The 22,196-nt window shown below is 40.7% G+C and overlaps 1 protein-coding gene across 3 annotated transcripts in view; it reads left to right on the top strand.

Moving 5' to 3' along the window:
- The window catches only part of Arnt (aryl hydrocarbon receptor nuclear translocator), an 81,675-nt gene that overhangs the window by 44,019 nt on the left and 15,460 nt on the right, over positions 1–22,196 (top strand). For all 3 annotated transcript variants that reach the window (XM_016001096.3, XM_006982541.4, XM_006982542.4), the window contains 7 exons: positions 1,484–1,697; positions 6,251–6,464; positions 7,983–8,085; positions 11,264–11,329; positions 12,230–12,315; positions 16,967–17,043; positions 21,569–21,703. In XM_016001096.3, the coding sequence (XP_015856582.1) occupies positions 1,484–1,697; positions 6,251–6,464; positions 7,983–8,085; positions 11,264–11,329; positions 12,230–12,315; positions 16,967–17,043; positions 21,569–21,703 (895 nt within the window). The remainder of the gene's footprint in view (positions 1–1,483; positions 1,698–6,250; positions 6,465–7,982; positions 8,086–11,263; positions 11,330–12,229; positions 12,316–16,966; positions 17,044–21,568; positions 21,704–22,196) is intronic.

The raw sequence follows: 22,196 nt of genomic DNA on the forward strand, positions 1-22,196 counted from the left end.
AAGAGAATTTATACTATCATGTCTCATTTTGTTCTTCCTTTTTCTTTCTTTCTGGGACAAGGGCTCACGGTGTAGCTGTGGGTGTCCTGGAACTCAGAGAGCCACCTCTACCTCTTGAGTACCAGGATTCAGGCAGACACCACCATGCATGGCTTCCCCTTTTTTCCCTTTACCTTTCCCACTTTTTTTTTTTTTTTGATAGTCTTATGTATTCCAGGCTGGCCCCAGACTTGATATATAGCTGAGAATGAACTTTTGATCCACTCAGGTGCTGGGATTACAGAGTTACACAATTATACATGTTTTATTGGCGGTTGGAGATCAAACCCACAGCTCTGTGCATGCTAGACAAGCACTCTACCAACTGAACTAAATTCCCAGTCTGAGGTGGTGGTTGCTGCTGCTTTTTCTTCTCCTTTAAAAAATGGGGGGTGGGTGGGGCAGGGGTAGTTTTGAGACTGATACTGCTGTGTAGCCCAGGCTGATCTTAAACTCACTTTTGAAGTTTTTGATGGTCTCTTGCCTTAGCCTCCCAGTTGCTGGGATTATAGACAGGCATGTGACACCATGCCTGGCCCCATTGGATTCTTTAGAACAAGATATCACTATGTAGTTCAAGTCAAAGCTCAGATTAGCCTCGAACTTAAAATTCTTGTGCCTTAGATTTTTTTTTTGAGACAAGGTTTCTCTCTCTAGTTTGGAGCCTGTCCTGGAACTCACTCTGTAGACCAGGCTGGCCTCGAATTCACAGAGTTTCGCCTGCTTCTGTGAGTGCTAGGATTAAAGGCGTCCGCCACCACCGCCCAGCTGTGTCTTGGTCTTTTAAAGTGCTGGAATTGTAAGCATGTGCTATTCATGTCTGTCCTCTGTACTAGTATTTCTTTCATAAGCTATTGATCCACTTACTTAAATTGGCAAAAGTTGGTCATTTTATTTTCTAGCCTCTAAGTGTTTTAATGCAGTCAGGGAAGCTGAGATTTGCCCCCTTAGGAACTTAAGTAAATGAAATTAACATTAAAAAAAAACTATTATTTCTTTTTTTGTTTGTTTGTTTGTTGTTGTTTGAGGCAGGGTTTCTCTGTGTAACAGCCCTGGCTGTCCTGGAAGACACTCTGCAGACCAGGCTGGCCTTGAACTCAGAGATCTGCCTATGTCTGCCTGGAGTTCTGGGATTAAAGGCATTCACCAGCACGCCCATCTCTAACTGTTATTTTTTAAAACATTTCTTTCCTCTGAAGAGATGGTGATGTAGAGGAAGTGGTTTCCCGGAGGGGCATTACGGACTTGTTCTCTGTCTAGACTTGGTTAGTTTGTTTCATGCCTACTGTGCATGAGGTCGACCTCTTTGGCTTCTGAGACCTGAACTTCATCAGACCTAAGTCCTACAGCTCTGAGCAGCTGACCTGGTGTCCATACCACTCCCCTCATGCCAAAGGACCAGACGCTCCCCTAGAACGGAGCCTCTCTCTCTTTCTCTGTGCAGGGAGAACCATAGTGAGATAGAACGGCGTCGGCGGAACAAGATGACGGCGTACATCACAGAACTGTCGGACATGGTACCCACCTGTAGTGCCCTGGCTCGCAAACCGGACAAGCTGACCATCCTACGCATGGCCGTCTCTCACATGAAGTCCTTGAGGGGGACCGGCAACACCGCCGCTGACGGCTCCTACAAGCCGTCCTTCCTCACGGACCAGGTCTGTGTGCGTACGCGGAGGGTTGTGGGTTCGGGTTTGAGGTAGGTCTCACGTAGCCTCCAACTCACCACACTGCCGGCAGTGACGCTGAACCGTCTCTTGCCTCCACCTCCCTCGGGCCACCATGACCAGCTTCAGGAGCTTGTTTCTTCAGGAGACAGCAGACGACATGGAGAAATGAGTTTGGTCCTTGGCGATAACTAAGTGTTGGAGTAGTGGAAGTAGACAGGAGCTGTGAGAACTGTTTAGAAGACTTTAGGTGTTTTAGAACCTGGCTCGTAAATGCAGCCTGTAAAGGAAAGAAGGGTGCGACTCCAGAGAGAGTACCACATTCATGGAACCAGGATTCCTGGGGTTGGAATTCTAGAAGATGGAAGAAATCTGTCTCACCCCCAAAGCAACTTCCAGTCTTAAGGGGAGTCTCACAGGCAGTCCCTGTTGCCCCGTGATACGTTTTGTTACATTTGATATACACATGAAAACAGATGGCAGAAATTCTTCTCATCATTCAGGAACTGCATCTGAGAGCTATGGCTGTAGCTCGTTGATAGAGCACTCACCTCCTGTGCTAGAGACCCTAGGTTCAGTCTCCACTTCTACCAGAAGGAAGACCTAAATTTGAACATAATAAATGTATGAGTGGTAAGATCCATAAATGGAAAATGATGAAAAGAAGCATATGGAGAGTAGGTGGCTTTTATTGTTAATATTTTGTGTGTGATCAATATATAATGGTGGTGGGATGTCTAAATTTATTTAGTCTCTCTAGACTTGATTGAGAGTGACTGGGGAAGACAAGTTATATTTCAATTAAAATTCCATGATTGGGCAGGGCATGGTGGCACATGCCTTTAATCCCAGCACTAAGGAAGAAAGCCAAGACCAGCCTGGTCTACATAAAGAATTCTAGGCCAGCCAGAGCTATGTAGTATTGGTAAAATTATTAAGGCCACTCCACGTAGTTAAAAGGAGATTTATTTAATGGTGCAACTTACAAATGAAGGAATAGGTAGGTTGAGGGCTCTGGGAAAGACGCAGCAGTAGTCTGACGATGTTCTCTGGAGAACTCTCCTCCATCCACCTCTAGCGTCCGGGCTCCCAGCAGCAAGAGGGCACGGCACTTCCCAATCTCGGGTCTTCAGGCTCTCCCTTGGCCCCGCCTTGTGGGCGTGATAGTTACCAAAACCTCAATGGGGGTTGGAGCTTCCAGACCAAAGCTGGAATGGCTACCCACTACATCTCCCCTTTTGTCTAAATAAGAAGGTTCTAACCTAATACAAGACTATATACAAAGGAATGGTTATTAAATATTGCCCAGGAGTAATGAGGGATAATGACCTAGATAAGATGGAACTACAACCAATGCGAACAATATCAAGCAAGAAACACATACTAATATCCAGAGAAGTCTAGAGCATAGGTAAATGGTATGTTACAAAGATCATTCCAAAGGGTGTCCTATCCTAAAGAACCTGAATTTAATACTTAATATGTTCTAAGATATTATATATATATATATGTATATATATATAATTTGTAACTATAACTGCTAATCTTCAATCCCATCTAAGACCTGGGAAGGAATATAATGGTACCTGAGAAATGGTAGATGGATGCAAGCAACTTTCGGGAATCTTGCAAGAGTAGACCGAGACAGCTGGCAGCCTGGACAGTCACCTAATGTTTCTCAGCATTGTTGGTGACTAGATAGTTGTAATTTCCTCAGTTATGATAAAAGATAAGTTAGATATAAAACCTTAAACTCATAAATATAAGATAGGACATCTTCTTTAATATTGTAACTGTAATTCTTGTTTGGTAATTGTTTTGTTATATGTAATTTTACTGTGTTAAAGTTAAAACTTTCCTTTTTAAAAAAAGAAGAAAAGGGGAAGTGCTGTGGATATCGCTCTATATAATAAAACACTGATGGCCAGTGACCAGGCAGGAAGTATAGGCGGGACAAAGAGAGAGGAGAATTGGGGAAACAGGAAGAAGGGAGGAGAGACACTGCAGCCACCGCCAGGACAAGTAGTATGTAAAGATGCCAGTAAGCCACGAGCCACGTGGCAAGGTATAGATTTATAGAAATGGGTTAATTTAAGATATAAGAACAGTTAGCAAGAAGCCTGCCATGGCCATACAGTTTATAAGTAATATAAGCGTCTGAGTGATTATTTTATTGTGGATTGTGGGACTGTGGGGCTTGGTGGAACCTGGAGAGAAGCCCTCCAGCAACAATGTAGCAAGACCTTGTTTCAAAAAATAAAAAAAGATACATGATTGTTCATACTTCAAAAGCACAAACCCTGAGTTTGATCTCCAACACCATATACAACTGGATGTGGTAGCTCATAACTGTAATTTCAGCAGTAGGGTAGGAGTAAAGAGAAGTTGAAGTCATCCTCCTAAGGGCCAGCCTGGTCTACATAAGGCCTTAACTAAAATAAATATATGTGCACATGTAATGTGTGATTACTGTGGAAAGTTTTAGAAAATACAGACATTATAAAGAATAAGACAAAGGACATTTAATGTAATGTCACCATATTCATCTAAGAATTATAGGAGTATGGCTTGAGAGAAAGGAATAAGGTCTCCAAATAGGATGGTCTATTTGCTAGCTATGTATGTACATAGAAATACTCAGTTTACTTCCTCAGAATACATGCAGGTATTGATTAAACAAATCCCAGGGATGCTCTTTTTGTGACGAATCAGGTACTTTGTGCTATGAGAAATACAAAGAATGGTAAAAGATAGGTCAATGGTAGAAACAGATATGCAGATTGATAACTAATAACACAAAACTAGTGTTACAACAGAGGAACAGTAATGAGGCTTATAGGAATATAGATACAGAAAGAGAGGAGGTTTGGAGAGAGAGCTCAGGGTTAAGAGCACCAGCAGCTCTTCCAGAGGTCCTGAGTTCAATTCCCAGTAGCCACATGGTGGCTCACAACCATCTGTAATGAGATCTGGTGCCCTCTTGGGACCTGCAGGTGTACATGCAGAACACTGAACATAATAAATAAATTTTAAAAAGATAAAGAAAGAGAAGAATTAAATACTGGGCATGGTGTCACTGCTTTAATCCCAGCAGTCAAGATAAAGGCCATTTCTATAAGTTACTTTCGATTAAATGATTTCAGGAAATCAGGAAATTGGTGGGGGAGGGGTGTGGTGGCCTGGTGGGAAGATTCAGAGGTATGGTTTGGAAGCATGTGTTTGGATTCTGAAAAGAGAAGATGAACAGAGAACAGGACGTAGGAAATGTCTACATGTAACATGTGAACAAAGGGAAGAGACCCTGGAACAGAAATGGAGTTTCAGAAAACCAAAAAAAAAAAAAAAAAAAAAAAAAAAAAAAAAAAAATTATAGAGTTCAGTGGGTAGTAGTATCAGATTGTGGAGAGAGATTGAATTAAAAAACAAAAACGATGAGGATCCAGGAGAGGGACCTGAATTGGCAATTGGGAGGACACAAGTAATCTACTTACAACAACAGCAACAAAACACGGATAGTGGTTTAGAGGGAAGATTGAGGGGTAATTGAAAAGCAAGAGAGAATAGGACCCTTGCGTGTAACGTGACCTCTGCTTCAATCTACCCTCAAATGACAGTGATCTATTTATGTTTTTATGGTTGCTTACTGCCTAAAAAGTAAAACCTAAGTTTTTTAATATAATAATAACAGCATAGGCTGGGCAAGTTGAGGGAAGATTTGCATAGAATTAGGGAGTTCTGTGTTTATAAGCTTGAATGGAAAGAGGGGAGGAGAAGTGATCCTGAAGAGAGCACAGAGGATGGATCAGCAAGTCGACCGTCAGAGACTGGCTTATATCTCAGTTGACAGTGCTGCTGGCGTGCACAAAGCCCTGGGTTTAGTGACATCACAAAATCAGGGTGGTGCTGCATCCCTAGGATCCCCGTACCTGGGAGGTGGAGGCAGGAGGATCAGAGATTCAAGGGCATCCTTCACTGTATAGGAAGTTGGAGTTCAGACTGATCTCTGTGAGACATTTTTTTTTTTTTAAAGCCTGTTTTTAGCTATATGTGTTAGTTCTAATTCCAGTACTTGAGAGGCTGAAGTTAGAAGATTGCCATGAATCCAAGACCAAAAAACCCCTGCCCCTCCCCCCAAAGTCTCATCATTGTAAGCCTTTTTATTCCCCCTTGAGTATTAAGAGAAAGGCCGGGCGGTAGGCAGAGCCAGGCGGATCTCTGTGAGTTCGAGGCCAGCCTGGGCTACCAAGTGAGTTCCAGAAAAGGCACAAAGCTACACAGAGAAACCCTGTCTCGAAAAATCAAAAAAAAAAAAAAAAACAAAAAACAGAGAGCTGGCTAGCAACTTAGGGACATAGAATAAATACTTATTGTAAAAAACTTTGCCAGTGGATATTTAGAATGGGAACCCATGGCTTGGCTGAGGTATATCCTGCAGTTCTTAATGGAGCAGTGTATATATACCAAAGACTCTTGCTGCTTACCATGACTAGAAATACATGGTTTTTCAGAGTTCACTCTTAACTTTGACTGATTTTCTTGACCAGGAACTGAAGCATTTGATCTTGGAGGCAGCAGACGGCTTTCTGTTTATTGTTTCATGTGAGACTGGCCGGGTGGTCTATGTGTCTGATTCAGTGACGCCTGTTTTGAACCAACCACAGTCTGAATGGTTCGGGAGTACACTCTATGATCAGGTGCATCCAGATGATGTGGATAAACTTCGAGAGCAGCTTTCTACTTCAGAAAATGCCCTGACAGGTGAGAGTTGGGTAGATAGAAAATGAGTGGGGGGAAAATGCCTTTGTTTTGCTGAGGCGTTAGAGATATTTGAGCCCTTAAATGGGTTTGTTGAATCTGGCAGAGCTTATAAATGTTACCTTAATGTTAAATTTTATTCACATGCAAATATCTACTCATTCTTAGAAAATGTTTCATCAGTGGTTGTGTTCTTAAGTTAACTTGTACCTTAATTATACTGTAAATAAAACAGGGAAATTAAAGTGTACAGTAGTTTCTTTCCTGTCTCCGCATAATAAGAGAATTATCTATTCTTGCGTTACCTGGCATTTCCGTCCACACTTGTGCCTGACTCTCTGCTATGACAGTAGATTCGCTGTTGTAGGAGAGTGGTGATTGGCCGGTGTCTACGGTGCCGGCCTGTTGTCACTGTATCTCTACTGTGTCGTTGTCCCCCTGCCCACTTCAGTGAGATTCAGGCCTTTGCCAACATTTGGGGAGTGGAATAAGACATCTGTTGTAGGCAACTGTGTAGGAAGTTACAAAATAGAAACTAAAGTAACTGTTGGTTAAAATACAAGAAGTCCCGATATCTCTGGAGTGGACATATTCTTATTAACTTTGTTTTTTAGTTTTTCCCTTCTTTCGTGATTTTGTACATTTCATTTCTCTAATTTTCCATGTCCCCAGAGGTTACTGATTTTTTTTTTAATAAAGGAGAAAAACAGTTTTGTTTTCAGACAGATAAGTTTCTTAGCATATAAAATTTCTCATACCCCACCCCCCAAGCTTGAAGATAATTCTTCACATGAACTCAGTGACCTAAGCTTGATCTGCAGAACCTGTGTGAAAGTAGAAGGGAGACCAACTCCACAGAGTTGTCCTCTGACCTCCCTGCATATGAATGGACACACGCATGCCACAACAGAAATAGGTCAGTTTTGTAAAAAATCAAGCGTAATAATATACCTTGCTTGGACAGGCAGTGGTGGCGCACACCATAAATGCCAGTACTTGGGAGGCAAAGGCAGGCAGATTTCTGGGTTTAAAGCCATCCTGATGTACATAGTGAGTTCCAGGACACACAGGTCTACACAGAAAAACCCTGTTTCGCCGGGCGTAGGTGGCGCATGCCTTTAATCCCAGCACTCGGGAGGCAGAGGCAGGCGGATCTCTGTGAGTTCGAGGCCAGCCTGGGCTACCAAGTGAGCTCCAGGAAAGGCGCAAAGCTACACAGAGAAACCCTGTCTCGAAAAACCAAAAAAAAAAAAAAAAAAAAAGAAAAACCCTGTTTCAAAAAAAAAAAAAAAAAAAAAAAAGGTGCGCTTTGCCTCTTGCTCCCTCCCAGTACTTTCCCCCTGCCTTACTCAGAGACATTTCCAGTGCCGTCTTAGAACTAAGAGTGAGAGCCCCAGGTGAGGACAGCAGCAGTCAAGGCTTAAACAGAAGCATCCCTGTCATAAACAGGAAGGCAGGAGGGCAGGGCTTCCCTTTCCCACCCACAAGAATTAACTTCAGCTGCTCTCCATCCTTCTGCAGGGCGAATCCTGGATCTAAAGACTGGGACAGTGAAAAAGGAAGGCCAGCAGTCCTCCATGAGGATGTGCATGGGCTCCAGAAGGTCCTTTATTTGTCGAATGAGGTGAGACATCTGAAGCTGAGGATTGTGTAGGGTAGGAGTACCAAGCAGCTGAGGCTTTCCTTTCTGTCCAAGGCATTAACATTTAATTTCTAAAGCTATATTCCTGGTCACAGTTGAATTGCATTTAATTCTCAAGAACCAGATGTTTTGTCATAGTTCTAATACAGGACTTAGTAAGAGAAACAACACTTAATGAATTACTCTTATAGCATAGTTGATAGGTCCTTTATTTCTCCTTATTTCTGTCTTCCTACTTTATTTTCACAGCTGTCCATAGGGTAAGATTCATAGTTACTACTTTATTGATTATAAAAATGGATTCCGGGGGCTCAGCAGTTAAGAGCACTCTGCTCTTCCAGAGGACCCTGGTTTCATTACCAACACCACATGGTAGCTTACAACTATCTGTAACTCCAGTTCCGGGGGACTTGATGCTTTCTTCTGGCTTCTGTGGACACAGACATGGAAGTGGTGCAGAGGCCGGCTCCAGAGTTACACAGAGAAACCCTGTCTCAAAAAAGAAAGAAAGAAAACATCTTCTAAAAAAAGAAAAATGGATTCAGGAGCTGAGGAGATAGCCCAGTACTAAGTGCTTGCTGCATAAGCTTGCAGAACTGAATTCATTCCCCAGCACCCACAGAAAAAGCTAGATATGATTGCTCTGCTCATCCCATTTCTGGAGAGGCCTAGCCAAATTGTTGAGCCCCGGGTCCTGTTGAGAGACCCTGTCTCAAAATCAAGGTTGAAGGGGCTGGAGAGATGGCTCAGCAGTTAAGACCTTACCCCTCCCCCATTTATATGTACTCAGACTTCAAACTCAGTGTCGACATGCTTCAGCATCTGAGTGCTGGGATTTCAGGCATTTTTGTTGTGTTGTTTTTCAGATTAAAAAAACAAACCTTATGTGTGAATGATATATGTGGATGTGGACTCGTGTGTGTGTGTGTGTGTGTGTGTGTGTGTGTGTGTGTGTGTGTGTGTGTGTGTGTGTGTGTAGAGGCAGGAATACAAGTAGTTGGAGGTGGCTTTCTCCTTTGACCATGTGGGTTGAGGTAATCCAGTTCAGGTCATAAGGCTTGTGTGGCAGTCCCTATACCTGATAGCCCATCTCACTGCTGAGGGCTGAACCCAGGGCCTTGCACTTGCTAGGCAAGCACTCTATCATTGAGCTAAATCCCCAACCCACTGGCTGTGTGTGTGTGTGTGTGTGTGTGTGTGTGTGTGTGTGTGTGTTTTTAAAGATTTACTTATTATGTATACAGTGTTCTGCCTGCATGTATCCCTGCAGGCCAGAAGAGGGCACCATATCTCATTACAGATGGTTGTGTGCCAACATGTGGTTGCTGGGAATTGAACTCAGGACCTCTGGAAGAACAGCCAGTGCTCTTAACCTCTGAGCCATCTCTTCAGCCCTGGCTGTGTTTTTAAGATGTTGGTTTGTTTGTTTTTTTGAGACAGGGTTTCTCCGTGTAACTGGCTGTCCTGAAACTCTATCCATAGACCAGGCTGGCCTTGAACTTACAGAAATCCTCCTGCCTCTGCCTCCCCAGTTATGGGATCAGAGATGTGCGCCACTAGGCCTGGTGTTTTTTGTTTTGTTTTCAGATTTTGGAATTTCATGTAGCCCAGCTGGCTTGGAACTTCAGCTCCTCTTGCCTATACCTCCCAAACTTTGGTGCTATGATGTCTGGCTCAGAAAAACCATTTATGAAAGTCAAAAAAAGTTTAGGCTGCATAATGGAGATAGACTACATCCTACTTAGATAATGTTTAGGAGAATGAAATTAAAAAAAAAATTTCCTGGCAAAGATACAAAATTTCATATTATATAGTTTAATGGTTTAGCATTCAGATTACTATAGTTTATTTTAAATGGCGTTATATTATGTTGTCCAGGCTCATTTCAAACTCCTGGACTCAAGTTATCCTCCCATTTGAGTTTTTAAAGTAGCTTTGGTCTAGAAAAGGTGTACCACTATTCTTGACGGAATGTTGGTATTTATTTAGAGACGGTCTCACTATGTAGCCCTGGCTGGTCTGGAATTGGCTGTATAGACTGGTCTCAAACTCACAGAGATCTGCTTGCGTATACCTCCCACAGGCATTGTTCTAATCCATAGTATTTCATGGATTTGATTCTAGTTTTGATATTATAATACGTGGTGCTTTGATTTCATCATCTAATACTGGAGGTAATACTGTAATAAAATTTAAAACATTGTTATAAAGATTAGCTGGATTGATAACAGGATATTTAAGTCTGTCTAAAATTTACTCATTCATTTCTTTATCCTTTGGTTCCCTTTTTTTTTTTTTGAGTCTCTCTTTTGTTTTTCCCCCTTGGTTTTTTGAGACAGGGTTTCTCTGTGTAGTTTTGGTGCCTGTCCTGGATCTCGCTCTGTAGACCAGGCTGGCCTCAAACTCACAGAGATCCGCCTGCCTCTGCCGCCCAAGTGCTGGGATTAAAGGCGTGTGCTACTACTGCCCGGCTACATAAAAGTCTTAATACTCTAAAACACTCTTCTTTTTAGTGGTCTACTAAATTATTGTTGGTGTGGTGGTGCTTCTGTTTAATCTCATCCCTTGGGAGTTAAAGGCAGGCAGCTAAGGAGTGTGAGGTCCTTCTGTGCTGCATGAGATCTGTCTCAAAAAGTGGTCTAGGTTGGCAGCCACAGAGATAGCGTGGTTTGATTATTGGAACTCACATAATGGAGAGAGAGCCAACTCCCCTAAGTTGTCTTCTGTTCTTCACATGTACACAGTGACACACACCCACACCAAATAAATAAATTACATATACAGATATATGTGTGTATATATGTTTTTAAATGGTCTGGGAATATGGCGTTTTTGGTAGAGGGCTTGTCTAAAATGCATGGAGCTGTGGCTTCAGTACCCAATACCATACAAAACTGGTGTGTTGGTACATGCCTATAATACCATCCCTCAGGTACTGGTGGCTCAAGGGTCAGTTCAAGGTACTCCCTGACTACTTAGATAGTTCCAGGCCAGCCTAGGCCTGAAGGTGCTGTTTCAAATTAAACAACACGAAACAACAAACAAAAATAATGGGAGGTTTCACAAGCTCAGCCAGTTTTCTGTATGTAATTGGATCCTCTCGTCCTGCTGTTACGATTTATCAGAGCCCTGCAACTTTTATTTTCTGTTTGTTGAACAGGTGTGGCAGTAGCTCCGTGGACCCCGTTTCCATGAATAGACTGAGCTTGTTGAGGAATAGATGCAGGTAAATCGTAAGCAGTGACGATCGAGGGATGGAGTGTTTTCCTTGTCTAGCAGCAGACTCTTCCTCTACCTCACTCTCACTTCTCTAGCAATCTCTCTGCACTCTGCTTACTTACTTACTTTGGTTTTCAAGACAGGATCTCTGTGTAGCCCAGGCTGTCCTGGAACTCAGAGACCTGTCTGCCTCTCCCTCCCCAGTGCTGGGATTAAAGGCGTGTGCCACTGGTGGTTTCCGAACTTGGAACTCTTGCCCATTCTGTTTAAGAAAGTTGCTTCTACTTTACCTATTTTCTTGTGTGTGTTGGTTTTCTTGTGTGTTTTACTTCAACAGGGGCTAGAAACTTGGTTATTTGCGGCGGGAAGGGCAAGCACTGATTAGATAGTTTGTGAATATCCAAGAAGCTAAAGTCAAAGGTACTTAGACTTTGCTTCTCTTTAAAATTTCCTTTGTGCGGGATTCTGGGATGGGTCATCGGATAAAGGTGATTGCTGACAGGCCTGAGAGCTCCAGGGGGAGCTCACGTAACACACACACACACACACACACACACACACACACACACACACACACACACACACAGATACTTACATACATAAACAAATGTAGGAAAAAAATTAAAGGGGAAAACAAAACAAAATAGTTTGGGGCCAGCAAGATGGCTTAGCAGACAAAGTCACTTGTTCTGAACTGAGTTCAGTCCTCACAACCCACAAAAGGGTGGATGGAGAGAACCGATCCACCGAGTTGTTCTCTGACTGGCAGCTCCACAGGTTTGAGGTGGCACACGCAACCTACACATAGCAGCAGCAGTAATAAATGGATAAATAAGTGAATGAACGAACACTTTGAAAAGATAGGTTTATTTCATAGAATTTCCCCTGATTGCTATAACTCTTGCAGGAATGGACTTGGCTCTGTGAAGGAAGGAGAACCTCACTTTGTGGTGGTCCACTGCACGGGCTACATCAAGGCCTGGCCTCCAGCAGGTAGGGAAGTGATGTAGTGATTTCGCTCCTGATGCACTTGGTTACAGTTAGAAAATTGTCAATAAAAAATTTCTTTTTTGGGTTTTTTGAGACAGGGTTTCTTTGTGTAACAGGTCTAGCTGTCCTGGAACTCACTTTGTAGATCAGGCTGGCCTTGAACTCACAGATCATTGGGGGCTAGAAAGAGGGCTCAGCAGTTAAAAGCATTTACTACTTTTGCAGAAAACCTGGATTCATCTCTCAGCACCCACATGTTGGGTTACAACCACCTACAACTCCTTGGGATCTGACACCCTCTTCTGGCCTCTGTAGGTTCCTCTACACACGTGGTGCCCCTAAACTCACACAGGCAAATACACACAAATAAATCTTTTAAAGTATGTTGCTGATACTTACTGCTATATACTTATAGTATGTAATATCATATATAAAATAGATACTTATTTTTTGCTGGTCTGGATCTTCTGAGTTCAAGCAGTTTCCCCACCTCAACCTCCCCCTGAAATTTCCAAACATGAACTAACATGGGTGGCTTAGAATTCAGTCTTTAGGGCCAAGAATATAGCTCAGGAGTGGAGTACTTCCATGGTATACATAAGGACTAAAAAAAAGAACCAAGTGAATAAGCAAGTAACTATTATAGTTTTAAAATATTCAAATTCCTAATAATAGTTTACACTGAGTACTATGTCTTTAAGCTGTTGTGGCAAAGACACACTGGAGATTTATTTTATTTTATTTTATTTGAGACAGGGTCTCTCTGTGTAGCCCTGGCTGTCCTGGAACTCTTTTTTTTTTTTTTTTTTTTTTTTTTTTTTTTTTTCCCATCACAGGCAATTTATTTTGTTCTATTCATTCACAGTTAATACAGAAAATACTTGGAAACATTTCCATATAATGTTTGACACAGAAATCATCAAATGAAGTATACAATGTTGACAGGAGGTAGTACATTTATAATTTATAACCCCAAATGTATTTATAAATTAGAAATGGAAAGATCTACAAATGAAATTATGAAGGTTCACCAAAGTCATTTAATCTGTCAGTTTCTCATTCATTTTTATGTCTTAATAATATTCTATTGTATGAATAAGCCACATTTTATTTCTCTCCAGTATTTGATAGCTATTTGAGTTGTTTTAACTTTTTTACTATTAGCAACACACTGCTGTAAACCTTCATGTATATGTTTCATAGGTGCACATTTTCAGTAGTTTGAGGTTATATTCCTAAGGGTAGAATTGTTGAGTAACAGAGTAACAATGTTTTGCATTTTGACCAACCACCAGACTGTTTTGCCAAAGTGGCACACCATTTTACAATCTCACCAAATCCTTGTTTTTAAGGCTCTGATTTTTGTACAAAAGCATTCAATCATTCTGTCAGACCAAACCAGGAAAAGTAAGCTATAGTTCAGAGCTGTTCTATTCCATTTACTATGCAAAGCCAATCTTGGCGTTTGCAACTCTCAGCCCTTTTGAGTATTCTTGCAGTGTTCACCTTTTCCTCCACCACTTTTTTTTTCTTCTTTTTTTCTGGTTTATTTCTATCTATTACAAATGTATAAGAAATCCTCCATCAATGCTGCTGATAGCAACAGAACCTTGAGAAATATACCTTTGGTTTGCCTCAGAAAAGGAACACATATTGTACTGTAAAGTTTATAAAATTGGTGCAAAACATTGTAATAATGTTACAATACCAGTTTTAAGAGTTCAGTGACTAATGGGGAGCCGATGGGATACATGCAGAACTGTGAAAGCGATCTCACTTAGCCAGCTGTACACGTAGACTGTAAATCTACATTCAGATCATTTCTGAACTAAGACTATCATCTCAGTTTATCTGTTGAGGTCAACCAGGAAACCCTAGAATATACCTTGATTCTTGCAAAAAAAACAAAATAGGGGGAGGGGTTTCTTCAGCATTTCAGTCCACGAGTAACAGTATCCTAACAGGCAAAGTGTTCTCTCACTGTCAACATAGAATGAACTGCTGCTGGAGGTCAACTTGGGCTTTAATTTGCATTAGCACTTACATGCATAGTAGTCCAAGTTGTTGACCTAATGACTTTAAAAAGTAACTCTAAAAAAGTAAAATGGCCCTTCTTGGAAGACTAAAGAAAGACATCCAGCCACAGTTGTAAAAAGTCTCATCAAAACAATATACCCTTTTATGAATTACGCCTCAATTAAAAAAAAAAGTAGCCCCAAATAAGAAGCAGCTCTGAAAAAGAAAATATAACTTAAGATATTTGAAAAAAAAAAACAAGGTGAATACAGGTTCAAAAGTAATTAAGATATATTTTCTTAAGGCTATCTAGAATTAGGCTTTAAAGAATTCTACCATTTCAAGTTTACCACTAGTTACTAGATACCTATTTACAAACAAGATGTTCACCTTTTTTGTTTCTTTATCAAGAGAAAAATCTACCTTCAGACTATGAGGGTGGTGATGGGGAGGGACTAGAAAACAAGATTCAAACAATCCTGGAACTCTTTATACAGACCAAAGTGGCCTTGGACTTGCAGTGATCCACCTGTCTGTGCCTGCTGGATGCTAGGATTAAAGGTGTGCCACCACTATATGCAGCGTGAAACATTAGAATTTAATGCAATTAATTTGAGCAAACTGAAATGGGAGCAAGACTATGAGGGATAAATGGAAAATGGCTTGATTACAGTAACTTTAAAAGGGGGCTTTCCTCTGGAAAGTCTAGATGTGAGGAGTAGTTTTGTTTGAGTTTGAGATTACATAAGGGATGTAGCAAAGGCGGCAGGGTGTGCGAATCAAGAGTTTTGTTTTGCTGGGCGGTTGTGGCACATGACTTTAATCCCAGCACTTGGGAAGCAGAGCCAGGTGGATCGAGGTGAGTTCGAGGCCAGCCTGGTCTCCAAAGCAAGTTCTAGGAAAGGCGCAAAGCTACACAGAGAAAAAACCCTGTCTCGAAAACAAACAAAAAAAACCAAAAAAAAAAAAAAAGGAGTTTTGTTTTGTTTTAAGACCTTGAACTCAAGGTAGTCTCCTACCTCAGCCTTACAAGAGCCAGGATTCCAGGCTTGATTTTCCATGCCTAGCAAGAGTTTCCAAATCTTACCTTCTTTATTACTTCCCTACTAGAAGAGTATTATTGGGAAATGGGGATTTTCAGAAGCCAGAAATGCAAAGAAAAGAGAGACAGGTTTTCATTATTATTTATTTTATGTGTATGGTGTTTTGTTTGTATGTATTTCTGGGCACCACTTGTTTGCCTGGTGCTCACAGAGGCTAGAAGAGGGTGTAAGATCCCCTAGGACTGGAGTTACAGATGGTTGTGAGCTGCCATGTGAGTGCTGGGAATTGAACCTGGGTCTCTGGAAGAGCAGTTAGTGACCTTAACCATGGAGCCTTTTCTCAGTCGCTGTTGATATATTTTTTAAAAGATTCATTTATTATGTGTACATTGTTCTGTCTGCTGGTATATTTGCATGCCAGAAGAGAGCAGCAAATCTCATTACAGATGGCTGTGAGCCACCACGTGGGTGCTGGGAATTGAACTCAGGACCTCTGGAAGAGCAGCCAGTGCTCTTAACCACTGAGCCATCTCTCTAGCCCATCTGTTGATATATTTTAAGAAGAAATTAATATTGATTTGGGAAAACCTACATTTGCTTCCTGACATTGTATTAATAGTTTAACCTATGGTAAGTTACTTGACCTTTACATCAGTTTTCTCATCTATAATATGAGATAACATATCTTGTATATCATTATTGTGAGAATTAGATTTAATGTAAGAAAAGCAGACAGCCCAGTTCCTGGCACATGCCATGTAGCCAGTAAATGGGAATTAATATAATTGAGAAAAGTTAATTTGAACTATTATACATATAAATCATATAGTTAAAGTATGTATGGTCTTCATACTTATGTATAGCTATTAAGAAACTGTCTTTTCCTGGATAAAAATGAGAGATAAAGAAGTTGAGAGGGATGCATTTTTCTTCCCTTTTTCTACAAATATGAATACCTTTTTGTGTTTGGGATAATTAATTTTTGTTTATTTTAAAAATCTCTGGCTGGGCGGTGGTGTCGCACACCTTTAATCCCAGCACTCGGGAGGCAGAGGCAGGCGGATCTCTGTGAGTTTGAGGCCAGCCTGGGCTACAGAGTGAGTTCTAGGAGGCTCCAACGATACACAGAGAAATCCTGTCTCAGAAAAACAAACAAACAAACAAACAAAAAACCTCTGATTAGGCAGGAATATTTACATCTCTATGTATGATATAATCCCATAGCATATATAAAGTTTATGTTTTTAGACGACATTCACTGGGACTTGTATTTTCCAGTTTGTTACAATTAAAATACTGAAGCTAGGTAAGCTGGTACATGCATGTAATCCCAGCATTGGGAGGCAGGTGAAGAGTCAAGGTCACAGCTACAAAAGTTCCATTTAAGACAGTTATACTCCATCTTAAAAATATAAAACACACAAACATGAAACAATGTCTGATGTATTAATAAATCCTGTATAATTGATTACCTTTTTAAAAATCATTTTATACTTAGCACCTTCGAACTGAAATGTATCGGTGAGTCTTTAGTCACTTGCCTTTAAAGGATTTGAGTTTGAGATCTGAGTCATTCTTCTTTTCCTTCAATGAAGGTGTCTCCCTCCCAGATGATGACCCAGAGGCTGGCCAGGGGAGCAAATTCTGCCTAGTGGCCATTGGCAGGCTGCAGGCAAGTATGAGTCTTCACATGTGTGTCCCTTTCAAATTAGGAAAAAATCTTTTCAGGACTTATTTGTGTTATTTTTTATTTTATTTTATTTTACTCTGTGAATACATAGGAAATTTCCATAAATCTAAAAATCTGAAAAAATATTTATAGTAAACTTTGCTATTATCAGATTTGGCAAAAATCAAGAGCATGAAAGAAGGTGGTAATCTTTTTGTTGTTGATATTGCTGATGACACTTCCCTGTGTTGCCTAGGCCTCCAGCTCATTGATTCAAGGGGTTCTCCCACTTTAGCCTTCTGAGTCCTGGGAGTTTAGGCAGGCAACACCATGACAGGCTCCCCTTAACTCTGTTATTTTTAGCTTTGTAGTACTTTTTCATTTCCAGGTAATTTCTTTTGTCTCTATGTAAAATAAGAGCAATTTTTTTCTTTTGTTATTACATGCTTTATGATAGTTTTTTTAAAAAAATATTTTAAAGTTTATTTTTATTTTATGTTTATGAGTATTTTGCTTGCATGTGTGTCTGTGCACCATTTGCATGCCTGGTGCCTGAGGAGGCCAGAAGAAGACATTGGATTCCCCTGGAACTGGAGTAACAGAAAATTGTGACCTACCATGAAGGTGCTAGGACTTGTGTAGGTGGACTTTTCTGTCCCACCAGCCAGTTCCCAAATAATCACACAGAGACTTAATAATAATTATAAATGCTCAGCTGATAGCTCAGGCTCATTTTTTGATTTTTGCTAGCTCTTGCAGCTTAAATGAACCCATTTCTATTAATGTATGTGCTTCCCTGAGGCTCATTTACCTCATGTATGTACTTCCCATTCTGCTCACTCTGCATCTCATGGCATCTCCTCCGACTCCGCCCATCTTCCTGGCATCCTAGTCTGGGTTTCCCACCCAATCTCTTCCTGCCTAGCTATAGGCCAGTCAGCTCTTTATTAACCAGTCAGAGTAATACATATTTACAGTGTACAAAGATTGTTCCACAGCATTTCCCCCTTTTTTGTCTAATTAAAAAGGAAAGTTTAAGTCCCCCCCCCCCCCAAGACAGGGTTTCTCTGTGTAGTTTTGGTGCCTGTTCTGGATCTCGCTCTGTAGACCAAGCTGGCCTCCAACTCACAGAGATCCACCTGGCTCTGCCTCCTGAGTGCTGAGATTAAAGGCATGTGCCACCACCGCCCGGCCAGGTTTCAACTTGAATGTAGTGAATTATATACAACAAAACCAGTTACCAAGTAAGAATTACAGTTACAATATCCAGTTTATTTGTACTTGGCAAAATTAGAGAAAGTACTTTATTATCTATCTTATATTTGTGAGTCTAAAGATTTATACCTGATTTGCCTTTTATCATAACTAAGAAAAACTTTAAGTCTAATTATTTAGTCTTTGACTCCATCAAAGACCCCAGAAGGGTGTAATGTTACCAAATGACAGGGACATCTGGCTGCCTGGACAGTTACCCAAAGTTCTTCTGTAGTGTTGAGGCACCACCTTTGGCCTACAAGCCTAGAATAATCTGATAGATATTTCTGAGAAGCAGGGAATTTTGAAGGACTGGCCTACCCTGTCTTGGCAAAGTTTGGTAGGCTCCTTTTTTACATCCTGCTCATCCAGTTTGGACAGTATAGTGTCAGCAATTGAGGCAAGGGCAGTCTCTTGCCCAAACAGCTAGCTTTTTGCCATAAGGAAAGCAAACTCCATATGGAGTTTCTTTGATGCCCATCTTCTTTTGAAATAAATTGGTGCTACCAGGAGCCAATGTGTCTTACTATCAAGAAAAGCCTTACATTATTAAAACATTGTAAACACCATATTCTGTAGGTCTTTGAAGTGTTTGAAGACCATCTGTCAATCTAAATATATCTGTTTAACTTTGAAAACATACCTAATATGACTACAAGTTTGATTATTATAGATGATCAACTGCTAACCTGTCTTTGTTTATTATCTTAAATAGCTTTCAAGGACTAAAACTTTACATTTTCAAATGAGCTGCATAGGTACAATGCTTTAAACAAGAGTAGTAACATATATACAATATAACGAAAATAACCTTAAATTTTTATAGTATATAAAAATCTATACCAATGTAAAATATTTGAGACTAGTGGTTGTTCAAAAGTAGACTCAACAATCCACTGTACTATACTGTATCCCTCTTTTTCCCTTCAGAAAGAGATTCCTGAATCTAATCTAATTCCTGAATCTAATCCTAATCTCCTTGGTTTAGCTTTTTTCCTGACCATGACCAATAACAACTTGTAATCAACTCCCTTAAATGAGGACAAATATCCATAACCCACCAATGACCAAAAACCATCCGCTACACCTATGGAAATGTGGGCATTGTGTTCTCTAAACTGCTTCCTGTTGTGGGGGCAATGAATCTTTAGGGGACCCTGACAAAATTAGGATAATCGTCAAGTCCTGGGAGAACTAGCTGTATTATTAATTCTTGTTGTTTGTTTTTGTTTTTTCGAGACAGGGTTTCTCTGTGTAGCTTTGCGCCTTTCCTGGAACTTTGTAGCCCAGGCTGGCCTTGAACTCACAGAGATCCGCCTGACTCTGCCTCCCAAGTGCTGGGATTAAAGGCGTGCTCCACCACTGCTGTATTAGTTTTTCTTTAGTCTCTGTGTGATGGTAAGTGTAGAGCTTATCTGACATCTTGGCTGGAGTAGTCTTTGAAGCTGGACCATCTCAGCTAGCAGCTTTGAAGTTGTTACGGATGCAGAATTTTGATGAAACTGCAACAGAGGCATTCATAGAGGCTAGATCACCTGAGCTACTTCTCTTCATTGGTGTCTGGTCCTTTTTTTCTGAAAACACATAAACTTTTAAAGGTAACATACATCTGCATTAACACAAGTATGGAATGTGCAATGTGTACAAGTCAGCTAAAGATGATTTTTTGTCCTATGTGTGAGCAGGTAAAAGGCATCTGTCAATTTTATATTTCGACTACATAACCAAACCTCTATCCTTGCCATATGAAAGGTGGCATGTAATGATAAGTCATGAGAACTCTGTAGCCAACAAGATTTATCATGACTCATCCAGTCTCAGAGCTGTTCCCACAGTAGAGGGATCAGCATATACGTCACCTGTCCTGTAGTCTTTCTTAGTTTCTTTCTTCATGTCTGTAGCCAAGATTTTCAGGAGGTTTCCCCCAAGCAAATTTGATCTTTTGAAGAGAACCACAACTTTTTGTTTTCTGTGGAAATAAAGGTATAACCTCTCCCCCAGTGCAACACATTTCCCAACTTCCATTCTGAAACCAAGACTTCTCTAAAGTATATAGGCTGGTTTAATCCAGTAACCCCTTACATAATCCATTGTCTCTCAGCAGCTGCCATTTGCTCATCAGCATTTACAGAATTCAAAGTGAACAAAGTACCATACAGGATCCAGATGCCCTGTGTATTTCCCATCTTTACGTGGCTTTTCTTCTTTTATTACTTTATGCTCTCTTTAAAGACTTTATTATTTTTAAACTATTTTTTCCATGACTGTCTGTACCCGGTTTTTACTGTATCTGTTTAAAGGTTTTATCAATCTGGACTGCTTTACTGCACCTGCAGCCTTCTCTGACCACGTGAGCCAAACCTTAAATCCACCACGTGGCTCTGTACATGGAGCTGGTTGGCTCAAACTCACAAGCAGCTGTTAGATGCATGTCTCTGTATGCTACAGCCCGCCTGAGAGACTGTCCACTAGGAAACCCTATCTGGCTCCATGTTTGTGTGTTTGGAACTTTTCTTTCTGAGACAGGGTTTCTCTGTGTAGTTTTGGTGCCTGTGCTGTAACTCCCTCTGTAGACCAGGCTGGCTTTGAACTCACAGAGATCTGCCTGGTTCTGCCTCCCTAGTGCTGGGATTAAAGGCGCGCACCACCACTGTCTGGCTGGAACTTTCCTTTTTAAGCTTTTTCATGTCCTGTGTGGAAATAGGTACCCCAAATGTTGGACACCATATGTAATGAGTCTTTCTCTGTCCCACCAGCCAGCTCTTAAATAATGACACAGAGACTTATTGATTATGAAAGCTCAGCTGGTAGCTTAGGCTCATTTTTAGGTAGCCTTTATAAATTAATCCATTTCTATTAATGTGAGCTGCTGGGTGGGTGCTGGGAACTGAACCCAGGTCCTCTGGAATAGTAGCCTGTGCTCTTAACCACTGAGCCATTTCCAGCCTCTTGGTTTTTATTCTTTTCCTGAACACAGTTAAGTTTCTCAGAAAATTGAACCATGCTAAATAATGAATACATACTAACCAAAAGAAAAAGTAGGTGGTTTAGGGTTGCATTCATTATTTTCTTCCTTTACTAACTTGGTAAGGAGAACATGTATGGGGTAGAGCTAGACTTTATGCCTCTCACTGGGATTGCCATTTTTGCATTTCTGGTGAAACACTTATAAATTTCTAAATCTGATAATCTACGCTGATACTCATAAAGAAATTGAAAATGTTTCTGTAAGTAATGGTTTTATTTTGGCTCATTTTTATCTCTCCACTCGTAGGTAACTAGTTCTCCCAACTGTACAGACATGAGTAACATTTGTCAACCGACAGAGTTCATCTCCCGACACAACATTGAAGGGATATTCACTTTTGTAGATCATCGTTGTGTGGCTACTGTTGGCTACCAGCCACAGGTGAGAGAGGAGCTACTATATTGTTGATATTTAGGCCTCTTTTCTGTTGCTAGTGTTGAGGTTACATGACAGTCTAATCCCAGGGATGACCAAAATATAGCTGTCCAGTTCAGAAAAAGAGATGCTCCTATTTTGCTAGTAGCAAAATATAGTCTCAACTTCCTACCGAGGCTATCACCCCATATAGAGAAGTATAGTTTGTGAAACTACATAGAAATAGTAGTTATAAATGTATACTTACTTTTTATTTCTGACGTTAATACAGATAATCCAAAACTACTTATTTTGATTATTCTAGTGTAACTACCCTTACTTGGGTAATTTATATAATTCCCAGTGGAATAGTAGCCTGTAATAAATGTAAATGTAGCACTGGTTATTATAATGTTCTCATACAGTAGGTTAGTTAACTATCCCTGACTTATATGACCTCTGCGGTCTGTTAGAGCTGGCTATAAGTATATGAAATGGTCAGTGAAAAAGTAGTCTTGAA

Source organism: Peromyscus maniculatus, chromosome 6 (assembly GCF_049852395.1).
Source record: "Peromyscus maniculatus bairdii isolate BWxNUB_F1_BW_parent chromosome 6, HU_Pman_BW_mat_3.1, whole genome shotgun sequence".
NCBI classification, from domain to species: Eukaryota; Metazoa; Chordata; class Mammalia; order Rodentia; family Cricetidae; genus Peromyscus; species Peromyscus maniculatus.